The sequence below is a fragment of the Daucus carota genome, chromosome 1 (assembly GCF_001625215.2).
Source record: "Daucus carota subsp. sativus chromosome 1, DH1 v3.0, whole genome shotgun sequence".
Lineage (NCBI taxonomy): Eukaryota > Viridiplantae > Streptophyta > Magnoliopsida > Apiales > Apiaceae > Daucus > Daucus carota.
The window spans coordinates 51,085,287-51,100,529 of NC_030381.2; the positions used below are offsets into that span (position 1 = coordinate 51,085,287).

The following is a 15,243-nucleotide window of genomic DNA, read 5'->3' on the forward strand; positions in this document are numbered from 1 at the left end:
AGAATCCAGTTCCTGCACAAAACACAATTGGCTTTTAAAAAAAAAATGCAAATTCCAGAATTAAATACGCTTTGCGTAATATCACATTATCATACCATATCTTATGCGATATCTAGCATTGCTCGATCGATATCACATAAATCTCGTGTAATAATGTGTCAGTGGCCACACATAATATGAATAATTCAAGAAAGTGGTTCATGTTATACATATACTAACAAAAAGAGAAATTTACCAAGCAATGTGTCAATGCTGATGAATATTTGATGATTAACTAAAAAACTGACAATGCATCATTCATGATCACATCTTCAGCACATCAATTATAAAATTTCACAGGATCAAAACTATCAAGATTAATACCGATCAAACCAATTAAACAACATCCTAGTTTATAAATAAAACATGTAATTACCCATCAAATAAAATTAAAACCAACACACAATAAATTTATACAAACAATATGAACATATAAAGAAGAAAATTACATAAGGTTTGTGAAACTCACAAATAAACGTAAGAGGGATTGGTTGCTGATATAGAGAAAAACTGATATTTGAAAATGAGCAGTTTAAAAGAAAGAAGAACGATGTATGGAAATCAAAATATTTGGGAAAGAAAAATCGAAAAGGCTAATGGCTAAAATTCGAGAAATTGTATGTGCTTCATTTTTGTGTCGGATCGGAAGTTCGGGCCATATGGACACACGTGTGTGTAGATGCGAACGATTTGACTCCGATAAAACGCTGTTTGAAGTTTTTTATGGGCTTATTTGTAAAATCTTGTTTTAACATTCACGGTTGCATTTTATTAAGTAATATTATAATTTTTATATGTGTTTAAATTAATAATGAATCTAATAATGTTATTACTGGGATTCGAAATTTAAGAAGGAAAATGATAGGTGCCTAAAAAATTATCCTAAATTTTTTCCTCAAATGATGTGTCGAATTCTAACTGGCTGCATTCAATCCAATAATAATGAAACTCTATACGTCAATCACCCAATTATAATTTTCCACTTGTCTGTCATATTATTTGTTAAAAAAATTTGAATTTCTTTTTTTGGAGTATGTAACCCAGCTTAGAAATTTAGAAATAATTTAAAAATTCAATATAAATGATTCTACAGTTATAACGCATTATACTCAAATAAACTTTATTGTCATCATCTTGTATCAATTTCAAATAAGTGACATTTTTGAATAAACTGTAATTTTTTTTTTAAAAGTTGCTAATATTTCATGTTATTACATTTGCTTAACGGAGAAAAAATGGGAAATGAATCAAGATAAGTATAGGCCATTACACAATGTTTTAAAACTAAATTGCTCACACAGGTGTTTACATACTTTCTATCTCCCTTCCATCTTAGAAATGGACAGACCACTAGCTGAAATCTCTTGCGACGATATGATCTCTTGAGGTTCACTCTGATGTGCTCGGCTTCCTCTATAAAATGTCGGCTTCTTCGGCAATGGTAAAACTGCAGTGTCATTTCCTAACATGGAAATAAAATCAAACATTGTAGGCCGATCAAGCGCATTATCTTCAACACACAACAGGCCAAGATGAACACATTTGACGAATTGGTGTTGGTCACATGAATCACTTATTAATGGATCCATAAGCTCAAATGCAGCATCTCTGTTCCACAACTCCCAAGCCTTGCACATAAAAATCAAATAACGTGTAAGCAGGGACGGGATTTAGTACATAGTACACTGTCCTGCTAAAAAAATTTAACATTTTTTTTTGCCATTCTAAATTATACAAAATTACAGAAGTGCCGCCTAAAATTTGAAAATATACGGTAACACTTACAAAAGCCACTAGGTTGGATGGACCTTCAATATAATCAAAGCTGTTGATTTTTCGACCACTTAGGATTTCAAGAATCAGAACTCCAAAACTAAAAACATCTGATTTGATGGAAAAATTGCCCTCCATCACGTACTCGGGAGCCATGTAACCACTATGATCATAACAATGCAATTAATTAATGATATTATACAGTATACAAACACTTCAATGCGTCTGAGATAACTTACTATGTGCCAACAACTCTGCTTGTATTTGTTTCTGATGAATCCAGCTGAAAAATTCTAGCCAAGCCAAAATCAGAAATCTTAGGATTCATGTTCTGATCAAGCAATATGTTAGCAGCTTTCAAATCTCTGTGAATTATCCGCAATCTTGAGTACTTGTGAAGGTAAAGTAATCCTTGGGAAATTCCCTCTATGATGCTAAAACGCGTCTCCCAAGTTAACAATCCCCTCTTACTTTCATCTGTCTCAAACAAGAGACATGATATGAGAGGAAATTCTTTGGAATTTATATTACACCATTACTGCTAGAGTGCGAGTGAATGATTGTTACATACCAAACAGAAAATAATCCAAGCTTTTGTTAGGCATGTACTCGTAGATTAACATCTTTTCCTGTCTATGAATGCAACATCCAAGAAGCCTGACCAAATTTGTGTGTTGGAGTTTGGCTATGAGGACGAGCTCATTTTTTAACTCGGTCACTCCTTGTGTCGACTTTGTTGAAAGCCTCTTTACTGCTATTTCTTGCCCGTCTGCAAATTTTCCCTGTGAATATTCTGAGTTAGTAGTATTATGTTGAGCTGCTTACAAAACAGTCTTTGCTTATTCCTTAGACAAACGAAATTGATACTAATCTTTGAATTTGAAGAAGAAAGTTATTTTACCTTGTAAACAGGTCCGAATCCTCCCACTCCTAGCTTATTGTCTGATGAAAAATTTCTTGTAGCAGCTAAGATAATTGCAAGACTGAAAAATGTAAGATCATTTCTGCCATCATTTCCTACTTCATTGATCGCGTCTGTGTATCCCGTCAGTGTCAACAGCTCTTGTATTTCAGCCTTCTTGGCTGTCAAGGTCGGTAACATAAAAGGCAAAGTAAATTAATAGGTATAATCAAATATGTTTAGTGGTAATTCCGAGCCAGCTAAAGCTATCTGTACCTTTTTTGTTTTTGATCCTTCGATAGCATGATAGACCGGAGAGAAACATAACAGTTAAGGAAGCTAACACAGTAAAGATGATAATCAGTATGACCTTCTTCCTTTCTGCATAGAAGTATAGCAGTAGTTTATTAGCTAGGTCTATGTTCAATTAGCTCTATACACAAACTCGCCTAAGAAAACAAAAGTCCATATCTTCAATTTTCATTCATAATATTAGAAGATAAGGATAGACTTGTGAACTTACTCCCTGAGGAAGTGGCAGGATTTGAAGGAATTTCAGTACGCAGAACATATACACTTGGATAATCACCCCTGATACGAAAGGTCGAATTACTTCCCTTACAGATAGTGCATCCAGTTAAGTTATTATTCAAGAAACCAAGACATTCGCAATCTTCCCAGCACTTCACTTTGCAGTCAGTATGACTAAGGCTATTATAAGTTATGTAAGAAATATCGTTATTTACGAAAGAACCTGTCTGGAGATCAAACTTCTGACTGTAATTCCTACAGGTAGGCTGCTCCCTCGACACGCAGCCTTTAAAGAGAAGAGCAGTTGATCCATAGCAAAAATCAACAGTTACAATATTTGGCCTATCTCCATCAATTATATTTCCCCAGTTGTCCAAATTCCAACCAGAAAAAGATCTTCGCTTCTCAAGTGTGTAACCGTCAACCATAAGTGTATAAGAGAAGTACTCCTCGTCTCCACCCGTAACATTTCTGAATTTGTAATTGAAATTGGAGGTTTCGACAGGGTACATGTTCTCAAAGTCTTTATTGATCAATTTTCCACTACTCCAGTAAATCTTGCCTCGAAATTTAATTATCAAGTTTCTTACCGTGTGATCCCATTCAAGAGTGAAAGGTCCAGAGGATGGATCACTTTTATCCACAGAAGAGGTCAATGACCAAGTCCTATTAGTCTTGTGGTTGATCCCAAGTTTCATTCCCGGTAAAAGTGTATCCGTGGGATGATCAAAGCTTTGCCATATAGTTAAATTCCCTTCTTCAAGCACCAAATTGCCATTATCCAAGAGTGTAACCGTCCTGTTGAAGCCTCTCCTGGAATACAAGACGATAGGACTATTCGCATCACTGTGGCTGATGATAAGATTGCCTGACGCAGATTCTAAAGAGAACACCCCTGAATTGTTATGAACAGGTGTGTTTCTATGAGCAACCCATGCAGGACTTGTCGTATTCGTTTCAGTATCAAAATTTCGCTTGTACCAGATTCCCAAGTAACTGCGATTGTATTCTGGTATGGTAAAGAATCCCATAGCAAAGAGGTTATTGGAAGAAACTAATTGGGCTGTAGAATTGATGGATTCTCCCTGCTTTAGAGTGTTCTGCGTGGCTGCAACAGCTGGTATCAGAACAATTATCAAGCACCGCAGCATTTTGAGGAATACTGCCATTCTTGATATTCTGACACAACTTGAATGCTTGTTATACATCATCATCGATGGAAATACATGCTTATAAGGACCGACTCCAATGCAATGTTATAAGTGTTTCGTTTTATTCCATCCTTGTGAACGCAATCTAAAGATTTTTTTATACGTACATGCACAAATACATCTTCGATTCTATATTTGCAGACTTGTTCTGACAAATCATAGTCAACTGACTCTTAAGTCTTTGGTTTTATGTAGACCACAAACTGACTTGTCTTATCTGACAATGTAAAGGGGAATTTTCCCTGTAAATTAATAAAGGAAAAATAAATAACTTTAAAAGCTATCAGCATGCGAATGTTTATACGTCAATATTTGTTCTAATACGGAGTAGGCGAGAATCGAACACGGTATCCCGGGATATAAGAAGATAAAACCATCATGTGTGCAAAGGGCAAGATGAGTAAAAAGTTAGCAGAAGTTAATAGCTTCGGTCTGTTTCAGAATTTAGAAGAATTTTTCAGTAAAGTTAGTGAGGAATTGGACATGGTAAAGGCACAGCTCTAGAAATCACGATTCACTCCTCAATTGTTGCACCCCCCATTCGATTCTCGAAAATTCTTCGATACTCTGAATTTTTTATTAATAACTACTCTCTCCATTTTGAAATATAGATCGTTTGACTTTTTTGCATGTATTTCTAAATCTTTTGGCCGCATGCTAAAAATAATTATTTTTGAAATTTTCTTTTTCTGAATTAAAATATGTGATTTATATTTTAATTCAAAAATAATAATTTAAAAAATAATAATTTTAAGCATGCGGTCAAAATACTTAGGAATATTTGCAAAAAAGTCAAACGACTTATATTTCAAAACAGAGAGAGTAATTTCGTAGTTAGTCAAATATTTTATCACTTTAATTGTGTAATAATATACTCACCGTTTTGAAATATAAGTCATTTAACTTTTTTACACGTATTTCTAAGTTTTTTGACCGCATGTAATAAATGATTATTTTTGAATTTTATTTGTGGATAAAAATATATGATTTATATTTTTATTCAAAAATAATGATTTAAGCATGCGGTCAAAGGACTTAAAAATAAGTGAAAAAAAATCAAACGACATATATTTCAAAACAGAGGAAGTAATAATTATGTTATCAAATAATTTTAAAAAAAATAATAAACTTATTTATTTGATTATTTAGTTTAAATATTATAATAATTTCTAAAATACATGTATAATATATATTTTTAATATATTAATATTTGTCGACTCTCCTGTATCCAAATTCTCATATTTGTATGTTTGTCGATTTCACGTATTACCGCGCAATCACAATATATCCGCACTCGCACTCATTATTCCCGGCCATATTTGCTGAATGAGAATTCTACTTGGACTTTAAATTTTGAAGAGAATTTTTTTTAATATAGAGTTAATTGCAATTGGCACTCCTTTGGTTTCGGCTTACTGCACATTGCACCTAATAGTTTTGGAAAATACACTTTGCATCCCCAGATTTTTAACCCGTAGACACTTTGCGCCCTTTCCGTTAAATTCTGCCGTTACCGTTAACTTTTGCAGGGGCATTTTGGGAAATTTAATTTAATTTAATTAAAATCGTATCTTTATTTAAATTTTTTGACCATCTAAACGATATTTTTCGGAAAAACTTAAAGAACGAAAGTTGTAGAGAATAAAAGGATCTTCTTAGAACTATAAGGTTCAAAATTTTCGTAATTCTTTTTATAATTATTTTTAAAAAATTCAAAAATTAGCAATCTTGTAAAAATGAACAATCATTTTTAAATAACTATTTAAATTTTGAACCTTATTGTTCTAAAAAGATCTTTTTATTCTCTACAACTTTCGTTCTTTAAGTTTTTCCGAAAAATATCGTTTAGATGGTCAAAAAATTTAAATAAAAGTCTGATTTTAATTAAATTTAATTAAATTTACCAAAATGCCCCTACAAAAGTTAACGGTAACGGCAGAAATTAACGGAAAGGGTGCAAAGTGTCTACGGGTTAAAAGTCTGGGGTTGCAAAGTGTATTTTCCAAAACTATTAGGTGCAATGTGCAATAAGCCGAAACCAAAGGGGTGCCAATTGCAATTAACTCCTTTAATAACGCCTGAATTAGCAACTCAATCTGCAGCTTGCTTTCATTCTCTACGCGCTATACACATGGACCACCTTGACCCTCTATACTGGCTGGCGGCTGGTTGATATTACACAGTAAAATTGTTAATGAGAGATCACTTGCGAAAAGTAAACATCTGGTCAGCTGCATATCACCATCAAATTTACTAGCAAGGAACTGACCAACAAATTGTACAGAACTTGGATCCACACAGGAAGCTGTTTAAAAGTAACGTACACAATTTTTCGGTATTAAACAAGTTACAAGACTGCTCAAAATTCCATATATCAGCAATATTTGATGTGATTATATTCACTTACAAAAGAGAATGAATCCAACTTTAAACAGATAAGTGTCACAAAACAACTGGAAGTCCTTTCATATAGACACAAAACTAAGTTAATTACATACTATATGCCTGTTTTCTATCTTGCTTCCATCAAAGAAGCGGAAAGACCATTTACTGAGATATTTTGTGATGACTTGGTCTCTTGTGATTTAGTCTCGTGTGCTCGGCTTTCAATGTAAAATGCTGGTCTCCTGGGATTTGGTAAAACTGCAGTGTCATTTGCTAACATGGAAGTAACATTGTCCATTGTAGGCCGATCAAGAGCATCATCTTCGACACACAATAGACCGATGTGAACACATCTCAGGAATTGGTTCTGGAGACACGAATCACTTATTGATGGATCCATAAGCTCAAATGCAGCATCTCTATTCCACAACTCCCAAGCCTTGCCCATAATATAATCAAATGATTTGTTAGTTTTGAAGTTTAATTCGACTGGTTAATTAAAGTCCTAGTTAAGTGGAAGAGTATTAGTCATAGTACTTACAAATGCAACAAGGTTCGATGGACCTTCCACTTGATTGAAGCTGTTGATTTTGCGACCACTTAGGATTTCAAGAACCAGGACCCCGAAACTATAAACATCTGATTTTGTGGAGAACGTTCCCTCAATCACATACTCAGGAGCCATGTAGCCACTATGATTATCATAAAACAATTGATTAATGATATGTAAACAGAACATGTCTATGTACTGTCTCATTGCTTGATTACAATCATATATCCCAATCAACTTACTGCGTGCCAACAACTCTGCTTGTATAAGTTTCTGAGGAATTTAGTGTGAAAATTCTAGCCAAGCCGAAATCTGAAATCTTAGGATTCATATGCTGATCTAGCAATATATTAGCAGCTTTGAGATCTCTATGAATTATTCTCAATCTTGAGTACTTGTGAAGGTAAAGTAGTCCTTGAGCAATTCCCTCTATAATGCTAAGACGTCTTTCCCACGTTAGCTGCTCCCTCTTTCTTTCATCTGTCTCAAACAAGTGAAATTTTTTAGAACAATATTCTGAAAATCGTGGCACGCGCTAGATTGGTTAGGCATCACTTACTAAAAAGAAAAGAATCCAAGCTTTTATTAGGCATATACTCATAGATTAACATCTTCTCCTGTCTATGAATGCAACAGCCAAGAAGCCTGACCAGATTTGTGTGTTGTAGCTTGGCTATGAGAATGAGCTCATTTTTCAACTCGGTCAGTCCCTGTGTTGATTTTCTTGAAAGTCTCTTCACAGCTATTTCTTTCCCATCTAAGAATTTTCCCTGTGATTATTCTTGCTCAGTATTATTCTGGTTTGCTCAAGCGCGGTACAAAACTGATATGTATTTTGGAGCTGAAGAAGTGATTAATGTACCTTGTAAACAGGTCCAAATCCACCCTCTCCTAGCTTATTGATTGGTGAAAAATTTCCCGTGGCAGCTACAATACTTGTAAAGCTGAAAAATTTTAGTTCACTCCTTCCATTATTGCCTAGTTCATCAACTGTCTCCATATATCCATTCAGTGTCAACAAATCTTGTATTGCAGCCTTCTTGGCTGTCAAGATCATCAACATTTAACACATAGTACATTAACAAACATGATATTGTTATAAAACAAAGTATGTTGGGTGTATACTCATGGGCTCAAGACTGTTTTCTACCTTGTCTGATTTTCTTCCTCCGACAATATAATAGAGTAGAGAGAAGCACTAGAATCGACGAAGCCACCACAACAATGGCCATAATAAAAATCCCCTTTTTCTTTTCTGCACAAAGTGGAATCTCTAATTTATTAGTTACAATTAAATTTCCTGAAAGAAAACAAGCCTATAAAATCATCTTCAATATCTAAAGCTTAAAGGATGAAGAATTACCACGGCTATGAACCTTAATATCGCTCCCTGAAGGATCAGCATCACGCAGAACGTACTTTGATCCATACGCCCCACCGGGTTGAAACTTCAAATTTCTTCCTCTATGAAGATTGCATCCTTCAGTGCCCCCATAATGTTCGAAGCCAAAACAATTGCAATCTTCCCAACACTCAGCTTTGCAGTCACTATAACCATGGCTTGCATTGTGATCACCATATACTGTGTAATCTTCAGTTTCTTCAAAATAACCTGTTTGAATTTCAAATATCTGTTGGTGATTTCTACACTTAGGCTGCTCCCACAACTCACATCCTGTATAATTTGTTCCTCTCGTGTTGTATCCATAACACTCATCAACTTTTGCAATTGCAAACCTTTCTCCATCATATATATTTCCCTGGTATGTCAACTGCCAGCCTGATCCAAAATTTTGATTCTCAGGCGTCGAATGGTTATCCACAAGTGTGTAAAAGAAGTACTCTTCGTCTCCATTCGTGACATTTTTGAATCTGTAATTAAGCTTGACAACATCAAGAGGGTTGTTGATGTTCTCAAACTTGTCATTGATCAATTTTCCACTAGTCCAATAAGGCTTCCCTCGAAACTTAACTACCAAGATTCTTGCGCTATGATCCCATTCCAGAGTGAAAGCTCCAGATGTCGGGTCATATTCATCCAGCCAAGAAGTCAGTGACCAGCTCCTATTGGACCTGTGGCTGATTCCAAGTTTCATTCCTGGTAAAAGCGCGTCTGTTGGATGATCAAAGCTTTGCCATAGCGTTACATTCCCTTCGTCAAGTACTAAATTCCCATTATCCAACAGTGTAAGCTTTCTGTTCAAGCCCTGGCCAGAATATAACACAATAGGATCACTTGCATTGTTGTGGCTGATGATAAGCCTTCCTGATTCGACTTCTAAAGAGAGCACACCTGAATTGTTTCGAATAGGTCTGTCTCTATTAGCAATCCATGCTGGATGACTTATGTTAAGGCCTCCAGAGTTGGTGCTATTAATGTACCAAATTCCCAAGTAACTGAACTCGGACTCTTCATCGGAGTATTGATCCTTTTTTAAACGGAAGAATCCCAAGGCAAAGAGGTGATTGGAAGAAACCAGAGTGGTGCTGGAATTCATCAACTCACCCTGTTTCAGAGTGCTATTTTGCATGGCTGCTGCAACAAGTGATAGTTCAACAAGTATTAAGCACCAGAGCATTTTGAGAGACATTACCATTTTTAACATTCTGTCTGAGCTTGGATGATGCTAATTATTAAGATAGGACTATTACGAGTCTACTGCATGCCACCCAAGTCTTTGGTTGTGTCTAAACCACAAACTGACTTGTCATTGAAACTGAGATTAATTCAAACCTCGTCCTAGGCAACTGAAGTTTGGCTCCTTCGTCCCTTTTTATCGACATTTTTGACCGCTGACGTAAAGGAATATCGGTTTACGACTCTTTAGACCTGCTTTAAAATGAAAAAAATTTATGTATTTTCCCTTAGGGCTGACAAAATTTTCCAAATACTATCTTACAATTCAAAACACTACATCGTTCATCCATTTTCCTCCCTTGTTAATTTTGGATCATTCATCATTCTAAAATTCTAAACATTATTTCATATAACGTTTCTTACCAAAATAGCATATCATTTTATGTTTTGTAGAAATTTTTAAACCTAAACAACACAATATAGCTCTTCTCTCAAAAATCAAAACCCTTTATTATCCAATATATATATATATATATATATATATATATATATATAATAGTTTAAATTATTTCTCACCTAATATTTTGGATATTACTCAGTAAAAAATTATGACCGGCTATGTCTTTTCTTCAATATTAAAAGTCTCTGTTACCAACTCGAGGGCCCAATTAACTATCACTCTATCAGGGTGCTTCAGCTAAATATTTTTAAGATAAACTTGAAGTGAATTATCATTAACATTTTGCGGATACATTTCGAACTTTAAAGTTTATATTTGAAATCTTGAACAGGGTTTATGCAGAAAGAAGAAGTCCTGAACTGTTAGTTATAAACTTGAAATTTTAGTCAATTTGGAATAGGTGATATATCTACATATTTATACCGGTTCCGGGAGAAAAGTTAATTTGTATTTATAAATAAATTTATTAAAATTTTTAAGATGACATGTAAGATTTTGGTTAATAAAAGGTCTACGAATGTAATGATTAAATTATTTTTAAGAATGAGTATATATATTTATAAAGTTAAAATATAAGTTAAATACTATAGCACCCAAGGTGCCAGGCTCGACACATTACACTTACAGCATGGTCTTCTATTTGGAGCCAGGTCCATCTGAACAAATCTAAGCTTCACTAAAACATGCCTAAAGATACTCTTCTTAGATGTCGGTATTCTACATCCCTGGTATTTAATGCTTATCCTCTTATTTATTTTAAAATTTCATCAATGATCATCATCCTGGTTACCAAAGTTTCATAACGGTCGATTGCAAAAAATTTAAACACTCACACACTTTATGCTCGAATGCTACTTGCTACCACTAGGCTGCAAAGAATTGAAAAATACTGAGAAAACAGTTATATTCTTTTGTTTATTTCATTATTTGCTTTGCTAGTACAATTATTACAAAATGGTTCCAAGAAATATGTATTGTCTGTGTCTTGTTTAGTGGGAGGGAATGATTAAAAAATTTAAAGTCAAAACAGTGTACTTTCGAGTCTTTTCATTTAACTTATTTTATTTTTCAGAAGTAAGTGTTTAATTCTGAAAAAAATACTTATTTTTGAAAATAAGCGAATTATTTTTGCAGATAAACAATATTATTAAATATCTGATATGTAAATATGAAGTTTATCTTGAAATAAATTCTTGTTTTTATCAAATAAGTTCAAGTTCTCCAAATAATTTACACTATATTCATTGAAAATTTTTATTTACTTGGTATCTTATAACCCGTTTTTTTTATTATATACCCACTTTTTATCAGAAATCATCAACATATGTATCATGCTGCTGAGGTCCTGTCAAATACAACATCAAGATGGTGTAGGACAACGGAGTGCAACTTTTTTGACTATGAACACTTAGCTGTTGTGAAATTAAAATTAATCCGGAGACAGAAAGGGAGAAGAAAATTTGATTATTCATACCGCAAGGAGAATAGAGTTCGTTTCAATATCAAGAATTCGTCTTCTCAAATTTGATCATATAGCAGCTAAATGCCGGAATTGGTGTTAGAAGTTGAGTCGTGCAAGCTCGGTCACGATCCAGAGCGGACGATATTATATTGTTGTGGAGTTGGTCATTTCTTTTTATTTCAATTTCAAGAATTTATCATGTATGACGTAATATTTAATCACAGAGCTACTATATGTCCGAGATTTTCTGATACAGGATCACCTATGAATTATGATGCAATATGTACGGGATCAGTAATCCATAGTTTCTAAAAGTTTAAAATCACTTCAAACTTAAAATTTACAGAAGTTTGCAAAGTTGGTAAGCGAACAGGACTTTTGTAATAATTTATTTATATCTCGCGAAAATATCATCCGCACACTCGGTTACATAAATCACCATAAGTGACATCTCGAGGAAATGTTACTTAGTTCACCAGAAAACAAGCGAATACATGCTTAGATATAACGTTTAAGATAATCCTCAACAGTCGTGTACTTCACTTCTGGGTAGAGCTTCGACATCTCCACATCATCTGCTACCTCAAAATTTGCAAGGCATCCTTCGTAGCAAACGTGGTAATAATGAGTCAATCCCACTTGCTCTGCATAATCTTGCTCTGCATGTTTAACAATAGTACAAACAAACAAGACTAATAAAGAATCGGAATAATGACAAACGATTGATGCAACTAGCCACTTGTCACGGATCAGCTTTCTTGATATTTATGTTATCCGGACTCAGCTAAAAGTATCAAACATGTAGTGTTCGAGTGTCAAACTTGGTAATTTTGAAAGTTTTACAAATTTTTACACTAAAATAAATATTCGAGTGTCCATAACCATGTTCAAGTGTCGAGTGTTTGACACGGATTCTCGAGATAACATAGATATACAATTCTACTTAGCAGTTGATTTTAACTGTGTACCTTTCTTCATAGCTAAAAACTCATCTTTAGAGATGGAAGACTTTTTAAGCTTTTTGCCAATATGTTTTTCCCACAACTGAATCACCTCGTTCTGAGAGAGTATGTTTTGAGGTGGCCTGATGTAGAGACTCTTGTTCAGAGCTCGTGGATCATCCACGCTCTTGATCGTGTATGTCGCTATGTCATCCTCGTCTACACATATCACTGCAAGATACACCAAATTTTTAAAGAGGTCGAGAATTCAAGTTTCTGCGGTATTATCAAATTTAGACTTTTTTAAATCTGTTGAAAATTTGAACCTAATATTTTGAGTGCATGGCAACTAAGTACCTTTCTGATTACCATCTCCTAACAACAGAACAGAATCTCTTGAGGGAAGAATTTGGCCTGGCTGATAAAGGCCGCCAACAAAGTATCCGGCGAAGCAATTGGCAGAGATGTAAGTATAGGGAATCCCTGCGTTTTCAATAGCTTTTCTCACCACCATCTTGTCATCAAATGTAATTCTTCCCGGCTCAATACAGTTTTCCATTGTTGCTGGATCTGTCCCAAACTCCGACGGATAAAATTTCTGCATACATGCATTTAATCAATTATGATGATAAATATTATGACAAAAGTACTCAATTTTTAATTGTCACAATCCTATGTACACGGAGGGAAGGGAAGGGAGTGAGAATTGAATCTCATGATCTCAAACCATGTTAAGTAACCAGCTCATCTAAAACTTTAACGTGTTAAAGAAAGATCCCAACGGGATTCTACGCTATAAAAAAAAAACGTGATTCAACAAACATTATTCAACAAAATTTGTTCACCTTAACATTCCCAGCTTCAATCATAGCCTCAACAAGCTTGAGCTGCAGCAAAATCTGATGGCTTCGAATATGAACCCCGGAAATAGCACAGATCACAACATCCACCAGCTTCACAGCTTCCACCAGGCTTTCATGATTGTCGAATGATCCCGAAACAAGGCGAGCCCCCTGAGCCTTAAAAGACAACAACAACTGTATCTTTTCAATATCAACTCCAATCTCAGGGCGATGCAGAACATATGTTTCATGGCCTTGTTCTAAACTAGCCTTCACCAATCTCTTTCCCAAGTACCCTGTTCCTCCCACAATCAAGATCCTGCTTTTCACCCCCATGTTATCTAAACCTCAAATAAAAAAATTTAGTCTACAAGCAATGAATGAACTTATGTAAAAATCAGCTTGTCTGCATGATAACATGTCTGATTCCATTTATAGAGAAAACAAGAGTCCATTGTGCAAAGCCAACACTGTTGTGGCGAGTCGAGTTCATCATTAAAATTAAAAAAAAAAAAATACGACAATAATACTATTGTTGCATATCTTCAAAGTATATCTTCACTGACCCATGTGTCCACGTTATAATATAAATTAATACGTAAATTTGTTGCATTTCTTCGAAGTTTGGTTATACTGACGCACGTCCTGCCCTTACTGGTGAAGCGTTTACTCTTTCTTTTCAAATTCTTTTGACGATTTTATTATAAATTGAAGATGAGGGGTTATTTTCGTGTGGCATATTGTTTTCATGTATTTATAATTTTATACTAGCTTCATTTTACTCTCCTTTTGTTAGTTTATCCTGATTTGAAGATTTTATTATAAATTAAAGATGAGGGGCTATTTTAATGTGACATATTGTTTTCATGTATTTTTAATCTTATATACCATCTTCATTTTTTCTTACTTTCCCCTTGTTGTTTTATGGTAAGAAAAGGCTATGATGTAATAAAATCTACACGTAATCTTTAAAATAACAGAATTAAAAGAAATAATCTAGAATATAATTTATTAATGTCGGATAATCTAGTGTTTTGGATAGAAAAATCCTACAAAATATAGACGATCATGCTTTTTGAGAGTAAAACACTGCATGATCCAGTGATTAGAATTTTAAAACACTAAATCGTGTAGTATTAAGAAAACATTTTAAATTACAAAATGATAATTAAAGGTCATTTTCTTTAACCTTAATAATTGGTACCATTTTCTTCTGATACGTGACAACCAGCACCAACATCCATCTTCACCAACACTTCTATGATGAGTTGATGACCCGATCAAAAGTAGTTGCCTTCTGGGCCAGCTCATCGACAATTTGGTAATGTAGTTTGACATTTTTTCTTAAAATTAAAGTAAAGGAAAGAAAAGAAAACTGGGTTTGAGGTTGTCCTGGAGCACTATCACGAACATGACAGTTTTATAAATACAAAATTCATTCTCTGCCTTGACAAAAATACTCCTGATTAATTGACCACAGATGCACAGTCTCATCTATTGACACGGTGAGAATGTTCTCTCAATTTTTAGTTAGTTATTTAGCCTTGTTTAGCTTTCCTTATCATATCTC

General features: G+C 34.3%; 2 protein-coding genes across 2 annotated transcripts; both read right to left on the reverse strand.

Annotated features, from left to right (window-relative positions):
* Nucleotides 1-1,266: 1,266 nt before the first annotated feature.
* Nucleotides 1,267-10,020, reverse strand: LOC108224300 (uncharacterized). The gene is made up of 14 exons (XM_017398846.2): nt 8,754-10,020; nt 8,541-8,645; nt 8,253-8,434; nt 7,950-8,160; nt 7,633-7,870; nt 7,382-7,532; nt 6,971-7,279; nt 3,237-4,497; nt 2,990-3,094; nt 2,714-2,895; nt 2,384-2,594; nt 2,052-2,289; nt 1,825-1,975; nt 1,267-1,667 (listed from the first exon to the last, which is right to left on the reverse strand). Exons 1-14 carry the CDS (start codon nt 9,994-9,996, stop codon nt 1,356-1,358), a joined length of 4,899 nt encoding a protein of 1,632 aa, XP_017254335.1. The 5' UTR covers nt 9,997-10,020; the 3' UTR covers nt 1,267-1,355.
* Nucleotides 10,021-12,248: 2,228 nt separating this feature from the next.
* Nucleotides 12,249-14,317, reverse strand: LOC108193011 (bifunctional pinoresinol-lariciresinol reductase 2). The gene is made up of 4 exons (XM_017359574.2): nt 13,677-14,317; nt 13,189-13,429; nt 12,859-13,062; nt 12,249-12,549 (listed from the first exon to the last, which is right to left on the reverse strand). The coding sequence occupies exons 1-4, from the start codon at nt 14,007-14,009 to the stop codon at nt 12,389-12,391; spliced, it is 939 nt and encodes a 312-aa protein (XP_017215063.1). The 5' UTR covers nt 14,010-14,317; the 3' UTR covers nt 12,249-12,388.
* Nucleotides 14,318-15,243: the final 926 nt, after the last annotated feature.

Bases quoted from the DNA above. Each gene is read 5' to 3' on its own strand.
- LOC108224300 (XM_017398846.2), bottom strand. From the start codon at position 9,996: ATGTTAAAAATGGTAATGTCTCTCAAAATGCTCTGGTGCTTAATACTT. The intron at 7,871-7,949 runs GTAAGTGATGCC...TGTTTGAGACAG, and splicing joins CTTGGATTCTTTTCTTTTTA to ATGAAAGAAAGAGGGAGCAG. The intron at 1,976-2,051 runs GTAAGTTATCTC...TTATGATCATAG, and splicing joins AGCAGAGTTGTTGGCACATA to TGGTTACATGGCTCCCGAGT.
- LOC108193011 (XM_017359574.2), bottom strand. From the start codon at position 14,009: ATGGGGGTGAAAAGCAGGATCTTGATTGTGGGAGGAACAGGGTACTTG. The intron at 13,430-13,676 runs GTGAACAAATTT...GCATGTATGCAG, and splicing joins TTGAAGCTGGGAATGTTAAG to AAATTTTATCCGTCGGAGTT. The intron at 12,550-12,858 runs GTACACAGTTAA...TTAAACATGCAG, and splicing joins GTTTTTAGCTATGAAGAAAG to AGCAAGATTATGCAGAGCAA.